Below are 14,235 nucleotides of genomic sequence, written 5' to 3' on the forward strand. Positions count from 1 at the left end.
TACAAGAAAGACATTTTTGTGGCGGACCAATTTGCGACGACCGAAATTTCGGCGGTCCGAAAATATGGCGAAATTGAACAAAAACCGTCACATTTCGGACGTCACAGAAGATAAGGGTATTTTTCATCATTTTGTTTTCTGACACAAAGCTAAAGGAAATTCAAACTTTTCTAAAAATCGGTAAAATCATGTTGAAACAAAATGAAACTTATAAATCGATTTCTTCATCTTCCTCTAAGGGGTCCGGCTCGACTCTTTCAGTTTCACTTATTGAGTTTGGTATTAAATTGTTTATCTTGACTTAGTCTCTTATAAGACGTTTATGTTAGCACATAAATGTAATTTATTGTAAATTTAAAACGTACTACTTGACATTAAATTCATCATGGAATATTGTGTTTATTTGTCCCACCATCATATCACTAACTTTTCAAGAACAAAATGAATCGATGAAGCCACAATTATTGGAATAAGCTAAAAATAATGCGACGGATTCTATTACGACGACCGAAATTTTGGCGGTCCGAAAATATGGCGAAATTTCGGGAAAACCGTCGCATTTCGTACGTTATAAAAATGTCTTGTAAGGTAGTAACCATTTACATGACTACAAAACGTAGTCATGTAAACGAACTGTCATGTACTTACCTTACTCGGGCAGTGGCGTAACTTAGGGCCCCGCAGACCCCGCTGTGCGGGGGGGCGCCGTATAAGGGGGGCGCAATTTTCCTGAATTTTAGGCCCTTTCACTGAAAAAACGCCTTGTTTGTGTATTTCCCTGTCCAATTTAGCGTTCGGCCGACGCGAAAAAAATATTTGGGGTACCCTTTTTTGCTTCAGGGGGCGCAAAAAGCTGTAGGGGGGCGAGAAAAAAAGTACCCGACCTTTTTTTTTTTTTTTTTTTTTTTTTTTAGGGACAAAAAATTTTAGGGGGGCGCTTTTCGTCACTGAGCGGGGGGGCGCCAACAAGCAAAGTTTCGCCACTGTACTCGGGATTATTATGACCGGGATAAAGTGGTGGGTTTAGGGTAATTTCGCCATATTTTTCCCGAACCACATTTTCACCGGTCGTTAATAAACCCGCCTACTCAGCTTTTAGGGTTCCCAAGGGGTATGGGTGCTCATATTTTAATCGTTGTCTCATATTCACTAAAGAAGACTATTGGGAAACTTGTTGTAGGTTTTTCGACTTCATTTGGCTAAAATTGCAAAAAATTCACCTTTTTGCCCAATTCTTGTCATATATCCTTATTGTCAAATTTGATTTAAATAGGCCAATTTTTAATTTCTTAGGTATTGACTATCTCTACATAATGAAATAGGACTCAAAGTAAAAGTAACAGTTAAATTAAAACTTGAATTAATTAAAACTGATGAAAGGGATGATCCAGATGAAGATAACGAAGATGATTACAACTTATTGGAAGACTAAACAGCTCTCCCTTTATCATGTTTATCTTAATATCGATCTGGTTGTTACGCTTCAAATGTTAAAAATTATTTTCCATCTAGTTTGATTAACCACGAGTCATTATTTCTGTCTACTTTCAACAATTATTGATAATTCGACTTGTTTCACAAGTTTTAGCAATGCGAAAATTTCTAAATTTGCTTATCTCTAATAAGGAAATTTACATCTGTGACAAAATTTTTGAATCTAAAATTGAAAGGTTGGACACCGGTAAAATGGCGACCGGGAAAATGTGGTGGGTTTTGAGCAATTTCGCCATATTTTTCCCGAACCATATTTTAACCGGTCGTTAATAAACCCGTCGTAATAATCCCGAGTAAGGTAACTGGACACTGATCCGCCGATTTTGTGTTAAGACAATCTTTACCCTGGCTAATTCAATCAGTTTAGAAAATCTGCAGTTTGATGCTTTGGACAGTTCTAACTTCGACTAGGCTATATAATATTGGTCACTATCATTAAAGAAAACTCACCCAGGTTTGGAGAATTGAGAAAATGAAGCCAGTAGCTGTCCCCGCTGGCAAGATAGGACAATTTTACTCGGGAGATTGTTACATCGTGTTTTACAGTTACCGTGAGAATGCTGGGCACGGCAAAGAAGTCCAGATCGTGTATTACTGGATTGTGAGTTTGATAAGATGCAATATTTGACCATACCAAGATTTCGACTTAATTTTTATTGCAAATAGAAGATTAATGAATAAATCATGATATTCTGACTTGATTATAATCTTACACTTATTTAACCAGGGAGCTCACAGTACGCCCGACGAACGTGGAGCGGCAGCTGCCTTTGCTGTAGAACTGGACGACAAACACGGTGGAAAACCAATACAGATGAGGATAGTTCAGGGAAAAGAACCCCCACACTTCATGCTCATCTTCAAGGGAACCCTCATTATTAGACAAGGAGGCAACAAATCTGCCTTCACTCATGTTAAGAAGGTAAATTCAGTATTCATACGGATTTTATCTTCGAACCAAATGTTGAAAACATTTAAATTCGCAGATTTCGAAGAATTAATTCAAGTTAATTATAGAAACATATCGAAATGAGGAATATCATCCTATTATTATATGAGTGTTTCCGCAATTTTAATTTCCATCTTTTATATTCAGCGAGAACATGTAGAAAATGGAGAGAACGGAGAAAATGGTGTGAACGGTTCAGCAACGGAAGAACCAATGGTAATTTTGTGTTTGGGTACTTCACTTTAATAATACAATGAGATCATTCAGATTTCAGGTCACATTCTGCCATTACCCTAATTTACGCAATACGCATTTACACCTCCGCTGTAATTTTTCATTTCAAGTTTGATTATTTTTTTAAATATCGGAACTTAATAAGAAACTTGTTCAAGTGTACTAACTTTTCTATCATCCATCATAATTAATGTTACCATGATTACGTCGGTGTGGGAGACTGTGAGAGTGCTAATTCTTATGTAACGATAATAATGTTATGATCCATTCTGGCTGATATTTAACATCTGCTAATTTCACAGGAGGAAGATTTGGCAGCAGAGCAGGATGAGAGTACTAGTAACCTGTTCCACGTTAAAGGTAGCACTGAGGACTGCTGCAAGGGAATTGAGGTGGGCTCTGTTTTCTGTTTTCTGTTTTCTGTTTTTCTGTGTATCTGCTTTTGGTACAGGTATTGTAAATCTTGTTTTGCGTCTATCTAACCTCTATTTCCCGGAGGAGGACAAGGTTTTAGCGAGATAAAATGATTAGTCACCCTTTCGACAATTTATAGGCAAGTTAAACTCCAAGTCAACACTTTAAACCTGTGTCGTTAGCTAAGTCTAATAGCTAAGTCCAATAGCTAAGTCCAATAGTGTTTTGATTTAAAGTTTGCCCCTGGTTACCCGGTACAGGGTATAGAAAGAGCCAAGAATTAATCCGAATTTCTGTTAAAATTCAGATAGAAAACAGATGCAGAAATGAGTAGTTTAAATTGTACAGTATCCACGCCCTCGAAATTTGAGATGGTTCAATGATTACATCACTACATTTAACATTACTGGCTTTGTGGTACGTGGTATAAAATCCGTACATGATATTCTGTATTCTAATACCGGTATAATCTCATCGAATTACCGCTGCTAGCTCAGAGCCAAAATCAAGTTCCCGTGTAGTTATTTAAAATTTTGCGAGAATTCTCGAAAATTGTTAAATTTTGGAAAAATTGTAATCTAAGTACTTTACAAATTATCTAACTTGAATAGTTATCTGTGACGTAGGTAAATACATTTACTATTGCGGAAATAGGGCATTGTGGGAAATTATATACACAAATCTCAAATTATCACATTTAACAAAAACTAAATCCACAAGACAAGCTTGCTATAGGTTTAAATAACTTACCGATCTATCAAGTAAATTCCAAAACATATCCCAAAATATGGGAAGTAAACAGTTACAAATAACATGAAATGGTTATTCAAAGTTGAGGGAAATTTAAGATCTGATAATAACAGTTTCGATTTAGGATTCGTTTACATACTTATACAAACAATGAACCACAATAAAAGTGTCATTCCAGTCGACCCCGCACCCGACTTTACCTCCTCGGAATTTTCTCTTGATAGTAACTCTGTAGGTTTGCAGATAGTGGCTGCAAATCTCAGTCCTCATGGCAAAGTCGGGAACCTCGTGTTTAACTCTTTCTATTACCGTAGCAGACGTTTCACTGATTTCCCAGTTGCCTCCGGACTGAGGGTCTAAACAGAGAAATGAAAGGCTATATTGGCAATAGAACCTTGAAATTTTGGAATCCTTAAAATCCGCCGACTTCGGTTCGGTATAATAATGTAACTTAAGGATGTAACCTCCTATTATTTGTAAATATAGGATTTAGAAATAATATGTTTGAAGTAATTAGATTTGATAAATTAAACAATGATGAAAATTTACCTGTAAGCTGCTGCATTTGCTCGACATCCTCTCTGGCGGCTAACTGGGCCTGAACCGCTAGTTCTTTGCCCCAAGTGATCTCCCAGTTGTTCTGGTGCTGTCTTTTAAGACATCTGACTTGACTGCCTTTACAGTAGGCCCTGCAGCCTAACACGCTCCTTGTTGACACATTGAGCAGAAGCAGCACTGAAATGGTTGGGTTTCATTTGCTGAGTGCAATAGAAATCATCTGTAGTAATTATCAACTAATAAGGAACCATGTCCAATAGAATAGGATTGCAAGAAAGAAAGTGGAAGTATCAAATAATTCATATTACCTGTTACGATAAAATAGTTAGATCCCATCTCCAAACTAAAGGGTGAGTTTCTGAGAACTTGTACAATGAACGTAACTACGAGGACGCAAAACTAGTGATCAGTAGTTCAGTACTGCAAGGTCTCGTGTGAAATCATGCTGAGATGGGGGAGGGACTCCTTTAAATACTGACATTGAGCAGGAACACGCAGTATATTTTAAACATGACATCATGCGGCCATACCAAATCACCAACATATTTCCAACCTCCTTATTTTCCTCCCACATTTTTGGATCAAGGATACTGCTGTTATGGTAAATTGCGGTTTTGGAACTACGTAATTTGAGCACCGTACTAAAGTGATATGAGTATGTCTAGGTCTATAAAATTGGGTCTGAGAAGTATAGGTAACTTGAGCTGTATTTCACAGAGAAGTTCTTTATTCTGGTCCTTATTGTTGATTAAATCGTTTTAGATCCCAATAATGCAGTGAAAATAATGTAATAATACATTTTGCATCATTGGAATTTTATCAAATCATTTAATCCGATCATTATTGATATGAAATGAAATGAGGTATTTATATCCCGCTCATATGATTAACCATCAACACAAGGAAGGTGGTTAACCATGTCTGAGCGGCTGACTGTGAGTGATGTGAGCAAAGTGTAAAAATGAACAAGAGCATAACTCAATATAAGGCTAAGACAAAATTAAAACATCTTTTATTGTAAACCACACTAAACTAAGAAGAAGCAGAAACAAAAATACATGAAACCATACAATACATGTAGGTGTAGCAAATTTTAATTTAAAGCCTAGTTATAAATGAAGTCGCGGTAAATTTCAAAATACTGTCTAAACTGTATCGTAAACTGACCCATGAAATAGGTCAGTCATTTATCTTTCTATTTAAAAATAACAAATAAAGTACGTCTGACGTCATGCAGAAGACGAAAGATCCGATATTAGCAGGAATGTAAACAAAATAAAATCGGATGGTGGATTTTGAAACGGCCGATCCAAAGCAGGAGTTAGTAGTGCTGACAAAATGTACGCAAATCAGCTTATAAATTAAATTTATAAAATATATACTTGAATCCTTCCCCAAAATGTAAGATGAAATTATCTGCCAGGCTGTCCTATCAACGGGATAATTTCTTAAATAATTTTAAGTAATTTTTGGAATCAGTAAATTTTAATACTAAATAATTTTAAACATTAGTATTATTAAGTAACATATTTCGATCACTAAATAATTTTAAACATTAGTATTATTAAGTAACATATTTCGATCACTTAAGTCACGCTGTATTATTTTGAATGAGGTCATCGATGTCTTTTCGGCAACAAAATTTAAATGTAAGAATTTTTATGAATAACATCACACTTTTATTTTTACTTTTACTTTTTAAAGATGCTATTGAAGTTTGTGATTAATTATCCGATTATAACAAATTATGTACAGTAAATTATGGATTTCAAATCTCGTAATATGACTATTTCCATATTGAATTATGAATTGTCTTTATTCTTATAGAAACAAGTAACTACAATAAAAGTGTCATTCCAATCGACGCCACACCCTACTTTACCTCTTCGGAATCTGGCTCTTATAGCCGGTCTATAGGCCTGTAAATAATGGCGGCAAACTTCCGTTCTCATTGCAAAGTCCGGGAAAACGTGCGTAACTCTAATGATGGTGTGGTCGGTTCTACCAGAGTCAGGTTCTGAAAAAGTGCCAACCTTTTTAAGATCATAAAGTTTAAAACTTCCATCTAATCGTTAGATTAAATGCTATAGCAATCTGTAGATCATTAGTGAAATTTAATTTAAATTCAGATTGAAATCGATACATAAATATTAAATAGGGCAGAAAATTAAAATACCAATAATATCGTTTTCAATTTGATAAATTCTCCGCCTTGTGTCTAACTGGGCCTGTGTCGCCAGCTCGTTCCCCCAATTAATACTCCAATGATTGTTATGCGATCTCTTCAGACATTTGACTTGAAACCCCTTGCAGTAGGCCCTACAGCTCAGAACGGCTCTTGTTGTTAGAGTGAGCAGTAACAGTACTGAAATAGTTAGAGTTGCCTGCCAAATGCAGTAGAAATAACCTTTTGAGGTAACAAAAATAGATTATAAGACAATGATTATCCACATTTTTAAAGCATGAATAGAGTAATATAAGAGCGAAAGAAAAGTAGAGTCTTACCTGTTATAGTAAATGAATTAAGTCCCATCTCTAAAGTCGAAACAAATGTCATTTTCATTAAACAGAAATATTTAAGTCTTGAAACTGATTGTAGAAAAAGTTTAGATAATATTAATACTGTATTAATGTAGATAATTTTAAGATAGATTCTGTTTTAGTATTAACTATTAAATCTCTGGTTCGTATTGCTAGTCTTCAATGAAAATTGTGTCCACAGAAAAAAAATATGGGAACTATCAATTTAGGAATTTACGAGTACAAATAAAAGTAACCACGACACATGTAAAATACTAAACAGGAAGTCTGATAACCACGACACATGTAAAATACTAAACAGGAAGTCTGATAACCACGACACATGTAGAATTCTAAACAGGAAGTCTGATAACCACGACACATGTAAAATATTAAACAGGAAGTCTGATAACCACGACACATGTAAAATATTAAACAGGAAGTCTGATAACCACGACACATGTAAAATACTAAACAGGAAGTCTGATAACCACGACACATGTAAAATACTGAACAGGAAGTCTGATAACCACGACACATGTAAAATATTAAACAGGAAGTCTGATAACCACGACACATGTAAAATACTGAACAGGAAGTCTGATAACCACGACACATGTAAAATACTGAACAGGAAGTCTGATAACCACGACACATGTAAAATACTAAACAGGAAGTCTGATAACCACGACACATGTAAAATACTAAACAGGAAGTCTGATAACCACGACACATGTAAAATACTGAACAGGAAGTCTGATAACCACGACACATGTAAAATACTAAACAGGAAGTCTGATAACCACGACACATGTAAAATACTAAACAGGAAGTCTGATAACCGCGACACATGTAGAATACTAAACAGGAAGTCTGATAACCACGACACATGTAGAATACTAAACAGGAAGTCTGATAACCACGACACATGTAAAATACTAAACAGGAAGTCTGATAACCACGACACATGTAAAATACTAAACAGGAAGTCTGATAACCACGACACATGTAAAATACTGAACAGGAAGTCTGATAACCACGACACATGTAAAATACTAAACAGGAAGTCTGATAACCACGACACATGTAAAATACTAAACAGGAAGTCTGATAACCACGACACATGTAGAATTCTAAACAGGAAGTCTGATAACCACGACACATGTAAAATACTAAACAGGAAGTCTGATAACCACGACACATGTAGAATACTAAACAGGAAGTCTGATAACCACGACACATGTAAAATATTAAACAGGAAGTCTGATAACCACGACACATGTAAAATACTAAACAGGAAGTCTGATAACCACGACACATGTAAAATACTAAACAGGAAGTCTGATAACCACGACACATGTAAAATACTGAACAGGAAGTCTGATAACCACGACACATGTAAAATACTAAACAGGAAGTCTGATAACCACGACACTTGAAAATACTAAACAGGAAGTCTGATAACCACGACACATGTAAAATACTGAACAGGAAGTCTGATAACCACGACACATGTAAAATACTGAACAGGACTACAATATCCAATATGAAACAACGTACCTCTTTGCAACATCCGCCGTAATTTTCAAGAGTATTCAGTGTTACTTCAAGGGTTTATTATGGTATATACCTGGTATATTTCTCTGCCTGGTCAAGTCACGAGTAATCAGAAATAAACATATTATCTGCAGCGGTGTCTTGTTACGAGTGTTTCTAGGAAATTCCGTGAAACATGTTGGTATTTGTTGTTTTACTGATTTTCCTGTTTCAAATTATTTCTACGATCATTTTTTTTTTTCTTCGAAGGTTTCTATATCCTGGCCCACTGGCTGTACTATGATAATTATGGGACTCATAACCAAGTGCTTTCATTCAGTGCATTTTGTGGTTTCATATTATGGTTAATGGTTATTCCCTATTTACATTTGAAGTACAATTGTCGTTCACACTAAAACTTCTTCTAACGTCCCTACAGAAACAAGCAGATCACATTAAGTGCTGATGTGTGCTTATTTAGAAGTCGCTACATCTGATACAGTAATTACAAGAAACACAAGTATCTTTCGAATCTGAAATATAAAAACATATTTAATTTGAAGATGGTGGGGATATAGGAGGCTATATGAAAGAAAAGTCGTAGAAAGCTCAACTCGGGGTGCAAAATATTCGTATTAGCTACATTTATGTACGAATTATGATGTAAAATCAAATACTTAATACTTATGTTAATATTTGTATCGTCTCCCCACTGCTACATTGTCAACTATGTAGAAATTAAATTCTGTCTTTAATGTTCATAAAATCGTAACACAGATCATCAAATCATAATCAATACAATGCAATATTTACAAAACATATTCAGCTTTTAAATAAGGTTAACAAGGTTTACAACAAGGTTTACAAAAAATGGATCCATATAACACTGAAGATAATGTCAGATGAGCGTTGCTAAAAAAGTCATAGTCCGAAATCCAAGTTGAAAATCCGTTACCATTAAAGTGTTTAAACCAAAAGAAAATCCTGATGTCGTTTTAAAGGCGTGTGTAAATCGTTCAAGCTAAAAAAAGGAAAATTATCAATTTATAAGCTTAATAAGGATAAATAGCATTAGGATAAATAAAACAAATAACAAACTCATCCATGCGATATGTACTGAAAATTCAACGTTTCAAAGATTAATTTATGTAAAATAACACAGCTAATTAAGATGCTTAATGCTTATATAAACAATATACTACAATCCAGGGGTGGTGCCAATCCACACCACACCCAACTTTAGTGTTTCTTAGGTTTTCCTCGATCGTTTGTTTGTAAAGTTCTATGTAGTGATTGCATGTTTCACTCTTCATGGCAAAGTCCGGAATATAATCAAATACTTCAGTGTATACACTTCTTCTGTAAATATGCTTGGGGGACCGTGCCGTTAGTGATCGTCCCGTTAGCGAGCGTCCCATTGAATCTGAATGGGTAAAACATTTTAAAACAATCTCGGGATATGACGCTTATTATAAAACTCTACTGTCAGAAGTCCAGACTACTGTGATGAATAATCTAGCCCTGTCACTCATGTTTTGTTGACTATAAACAGGAAAATGATTTATGAGATGATTTGTATTTATCGAGATTGCAATCAAATCGTTTGCCTTATCCATCGCAATATGAATGCCTGTAATTGCTGCCGAGAAAATTATCTTTTATTTTAAATAAACTCTGCTATAAATATTACTTAATTGAATCACGTTACCTTGATTTGAAATTCTGGCGGTCAGTTTCTTCTTAGCATATATAGCTGCCTGGTTGGCTAGTTGATTGCCCCACTTGATGTTGTATCTATCTTTATGTGCTTCTTTCAGACATTCTACCTCCTCCGCCTTGGTGTAAGCGCCCAAACTAGCTTCAATAGAGATCATCAGGAGCAGGACTGAAATGGGGAACAATCATAAGCACAATTCCATCTGTAATGATTTATGAAAAAGATTTTTTGTTTTTCATTATATAAATCTTCAATCAATTATAATGATTTCAACTTTACATTCTAGTCTGGACTTTAGGGATTTTACAATTAGTATCCCCTCCTTTCACTTAGTAGATTAAGCCTATTCATACCTGTTAAAATACCAGAAGTGACACTCATCTCCATATTAAAGTGCGACCTAATGAAAATTAAGTAAGAACTTCGGTAAGAAAATAAGAGGAAAACTTTATGACGCAGTAGTTCAATGATTCCATTTTCTGAACCACTGCTATAAAAGGGTGTTTCTTAAACCCTACTTTGAGTAGAAAATCATATCGCACTGCGAAAAATTAATCAAGTCCAAACTGTAAACCTCCATTTTCAAGTGGATACTCTAAGCTCTAACTCGGACCGATTAATAATCGAAATTAATAATCTAAATAAACGTCAACCCGAGGGCTGAGGTACTTCAGAATCTAACAACTTATTGATTAATCATCACAATTTAACCTGAATCAAGAGAATGTAGACTGAAAATGATGACTTTATTGGGGCTGGGCACGCTTCCATATCGTGCAAGTCTCCTTATATATTATATAATTATGATTAATCAAAAGTGACAAACTTTTAAAAAACTTGTATCTTTGCGTCATTGTTTGTCAAAGGCAACTAGAATGTTGGCGTCTATCAGTGACGTCATTTATTTAAGTACTCAGCAGTAGGACTTCATAAATATCGACGTAGGATCACGGTAATAAAATTGTTTAAACTAAAACATGACAAAGGGAAAGTTACCAAACGCAAATCCACCGGCTAGTTACCTTCTGCACGATTACCCCTGCTCATTTAAGACAGCTATTATAGACGTCTGTCTTGGCCCACAACATTTCAGGCACATACGCAACCGAATTAGAGGAATGCACAGTAAGAACGAGGAACAAAACACATAATTAAGTCGAATTTGCACCTATAAATTAATTGCACGTGCGGCAAAACTGGTCACATGGCAATGGGGGCTGCAATCTCAGGCAGGTGTCTTGATTCTGGAAAATTTGTATCATTTTTTCTGGCATTTCAGCGCACAGTGTATGACGTAAACTGCGTGTCTTAAAAAGGCTTCTCCTTTATTTATACGATTAGCTAACCCACTAAGTGGAAGGTTCAGAAGGTTGCTGTGTCTGAATTTATCTCAGTAAAGAACGAAAGTATTAATCTTCACGTTGGTCAATGTTACCATAAGAACACGTCATTAATTATGCCTCGTGCACATTAAATACACTGAACAAAATTAAAGACTAGATAGACACCAAGTAAAAGTATTACCTTAAGTAAGGCAGTTGCATTAGTTAAATGACGCCATATCATTGTGAATAGATTAACTTTCACGGCTTCCATTTTAAAACTTTGCCGGCAATATTACTCATAACCTTACCAATATTAGTAATAGTATATTTTAAGCCTCCCATACTGTAAAACCAGATATTTTCGTTGGCATACTAAAAAAACGTACTAATTATTGGTTCTACAATAATGCGAAAATGTAGGGCTCTATATTAGGTATTATGAAACGCGGCCGAAATTGATCCGGAAACATTTTTCCTAAAAATCCCCATTTAAGTACCAGAATTGAGAATAGATGTACCTGATTATTGGGCTCGCAGTTGGTCAGACTTTTCTACAGAAACTATCAACAACTATCAAATGAAATTATGGAACAAACACCAGAATACTAATCCTGCTAAAGAATGATTTCACCCAAGGTTTACACTTGTAAATTCCTGTTTCCTTAAATCTCAACTTGAATAATCGCTTTAAATTTGGTGCTGTAATAAACTATAAACTGCATAGTGTATCATAACTAACTACTCAAGAATGTCTAAAAGTTGGAAACTGTTCAATTTTATCCCTGATCAAGCGTCTAACGTATGCGTTACATCATTGCCATTATTTATCCCCTAAGAAATGTTGGATTTTTGCCACGGAAGATGTTTATCCTTCATGCCCATTTTTTACCTTTACTAGGTTCACAATTAAGGATTTCACCAAATACCAAGACGACGTGATCTCAATATGATCTAATTATGATCTCATCACGATCTTAATACGGTTTCCTCTCAGGTAGTCCCTAAAGCCAGCATGCTGAACAGTAACGACGTATTTGTGCTGTCGTACGACATCACCACCTACGTGTGGTACGGTAAGGGATGTAGTTCTATGGAGATGAAAGTTGGTGACTACATCGCTACAACCATTGTTAACAAAAGTGCTCCAATGCTAGGTAGGTTTCTAAAGTATTAAGGAAGGGAATTAATCGCTTTTTTAGAAATAGGAACCATACGTGGAAAAATCTGTGAGAACGAATTTCTTTTGCGAGACAAAACCGTCCTCTGAGTACGATATATCCAGGTTACGATGAATTTGTATTCTACCTTGAAGTATTAAATTCCTCCGTACCTACCGTATGTCCCAAAATTGTCCACAAATTCCTACAATATCATAATTTGAATTTCTACCAGGGATACACGAAGGAGCCGAGCCTGCCCAGTTTTGGACGCTGCTAGGAGGTAAAGAGGAATACGCTGACTCGGTTACCTTGGCAACCGCAGAGCCCATCTATCCGGCCCGACTGTTCCATGTCAGTAATGCTAAGGGTTACATCGCTATCGAGGAGATTGCGGACTTTGCACAAGAGGTTGGTGGTATTTGAATTGTTCTGTATTAATATGACAGCGTAGCGTTACCCGGTCGCACTATCGCAGTTGAAACAGAGCAAACGTTTAAACCCGCTCAGTAGAAAACCCGCATCAAGCAATCAAGATACGTTTGTAAAATTCCATGTGACGAACAAAATTATGAAACATTAACAGTGAGGATGAGGATGAGGAGAACATACTTAAACTAAATTAACGAAGGGCAGCCATCGCTCACCAAACCATGGTGTGCACTGTGCATGGTACTTGGTAGCGGATCTCATTAGAGCTGCGAAAATAACATGAGTGCCTTGCATATGCCTGGGGTTGCGTCCCGAACATGCTGTAGGGCGCAGGCAAATCTGTACCGAAAGGACTGTGGCCGAACGCTACGTACGAATAGGAAATCGGCCCCTCGTTCCTAGCTTGCTAGGTCCGCCAATCGCCATGTTGTTGTTGTAACGTATCGAAACGGAAATGTTTTGTGCCAATTGAACCTCCCATAAAGCAGTTAAGCTCCGTTCTCCCGGTAAGTGGCATGAAGGCAAAAGCTCTGTTACCACCGCCCCTGGTCCAACCCAATTGGTCTATGACAGAGAGACAGGGACGTCCAGAAGTGGTCGACTTAAGTAACGTTTTAAAGCGGAATGTTTTGCAGTTTGCTCCAATTGAACTTCCTATAAAGCACCGTTTGCCCGACAGCTGTTAGTAGCAAGCGCCGAGCATGATATCAGGGCGGCCGGTAACTGGTAAGTGGTAATGTGGCATGATGAAGGCAAATCCGCTCCCTCACTCAGGCCGAGGAGCAAAGAGTTGTGGGAGCGAATGAGATTACAGTGCAGGGTCGATATCACGCGACAATTTGAAAGCCGATAGGAGCGCTCCATTGGTGTCGAGTGCGCTTGCAGACAGGGCTGTTGGCAAGCAGCCACTGACTGGTGTGCGCTTAGGGGGTAATTTGGTAGAAGGAGTTAAAGTTGAGAGTTTTAGGCGAGGTCAGAGGTGTCTTTAGCTTTTCTTTACTTTCGAGATAGAGGGGGGACAATTGAGACAAGTTCGTAAACTAATGTAAAGCGAAGTGGAGTAAAGTATAAATACTACTTGTCACAAAATGAGTCACAGTATAGGATTCTGTACCCTCAGTACTGGAACTTACAAACTTAAAAACGTCA

At 36.5% G+C, this 14,235-nt stretch overlaps 2 protein-coding genes across 3 annotated transcripts in view; one reads left to right on the forward strand and one right to left on the reverse strand.

Annotated features, from left to right (window-relative positions):
- Positions 1-14,235, forward strand: part of LOC134826610 (villin-1-like) — a 40,309-nt gene that overhangs the window by 9,521 nt on the left and 16,553 nt on the right. For both annotated transcript variants that reach the window (XM_063839060.1, XM_063839061.1), the window contains 6 exons: positions 1,949-2,095; positions 2,222-2,416; positions 2,591-2,659; positions 2,980-3,069; positions 12,492-12,651; positions 12,890-13,065. In XM_063839060.1, the coding sequence (XP_063695130.1) occupies positions 1,949-2,095; positions 2,222-2,416; positions 2,591-2,659; positions 2,980-3,069; positions 12,492-12,651; positions 12,890-13,065 (837 nt within the window). The remainder of the gene's footprint in view (positions 1-1,948; positions 2,096-2,221; positions 2,417-2,590; positions 2,660-2,979; positions 3,070-12,491; positions 12,652-12,889; positions 13,066-14,235) is intronic.
- Positions 3,864-4,828, reverse strand: LOC134826612 (uncharacterized). The gene is made up of 3 exons (XM_063839065.1): positions 4,708-4,828; positions 4,391-4,576; positions 3,864-4,197 (listed from the first exon to the last, which is right to left on the reverse strand). The coding sequence occupies exons 1-3, from the start codon at positions 4,733-4,735 to the stop codon at positions 3,962-3,964; spliced, it is 450 nt and encodes a 149-aa protein (XP_063695135.1). The 5' UTR covers positions 4,736-4,828; the 3' UTR covers positions 3,864-3,961.

The sequence above is a fragment of the Bolinopsis microptera genome, chromosome 2 (assembly GCF_026151205.1).
Source record: "Bolinopsis microptera isolate Bmic1 chromosome 2, MBARI_Bmic_1.0, whole genome shotgun sequence".
NCBI lineage: Eukaryota > Metazoa > Ctenophora > Tentaculata > Lobata > Bolinopsidae > Bolinopsis > Bolinopsis microptera.

Excerpts from the sequence above, each read along its gene's own strand:
- LOC134826612 (XM_063839065.1), bottom strand. The coding sequence starts at position 4,735 with ATGGGATCTAACTATTTTATCGTAACAG. Across the intron at positions 4,577-4,707 it reads TAACTATTTTATCGTAACAG|TGCTGCTTCTGCTCAATGTG; the intron begins GTAATATGAATT and ends CAACCATTTCAG. Across the intron at positions 4,198-4,390 it reads GCAAATGCAGCAGCTTACAG|ACCCTCAGTCCGGAGGCAAC; the intron begins GTAAATTTTCAT and ends TTCTCTGTTTAG.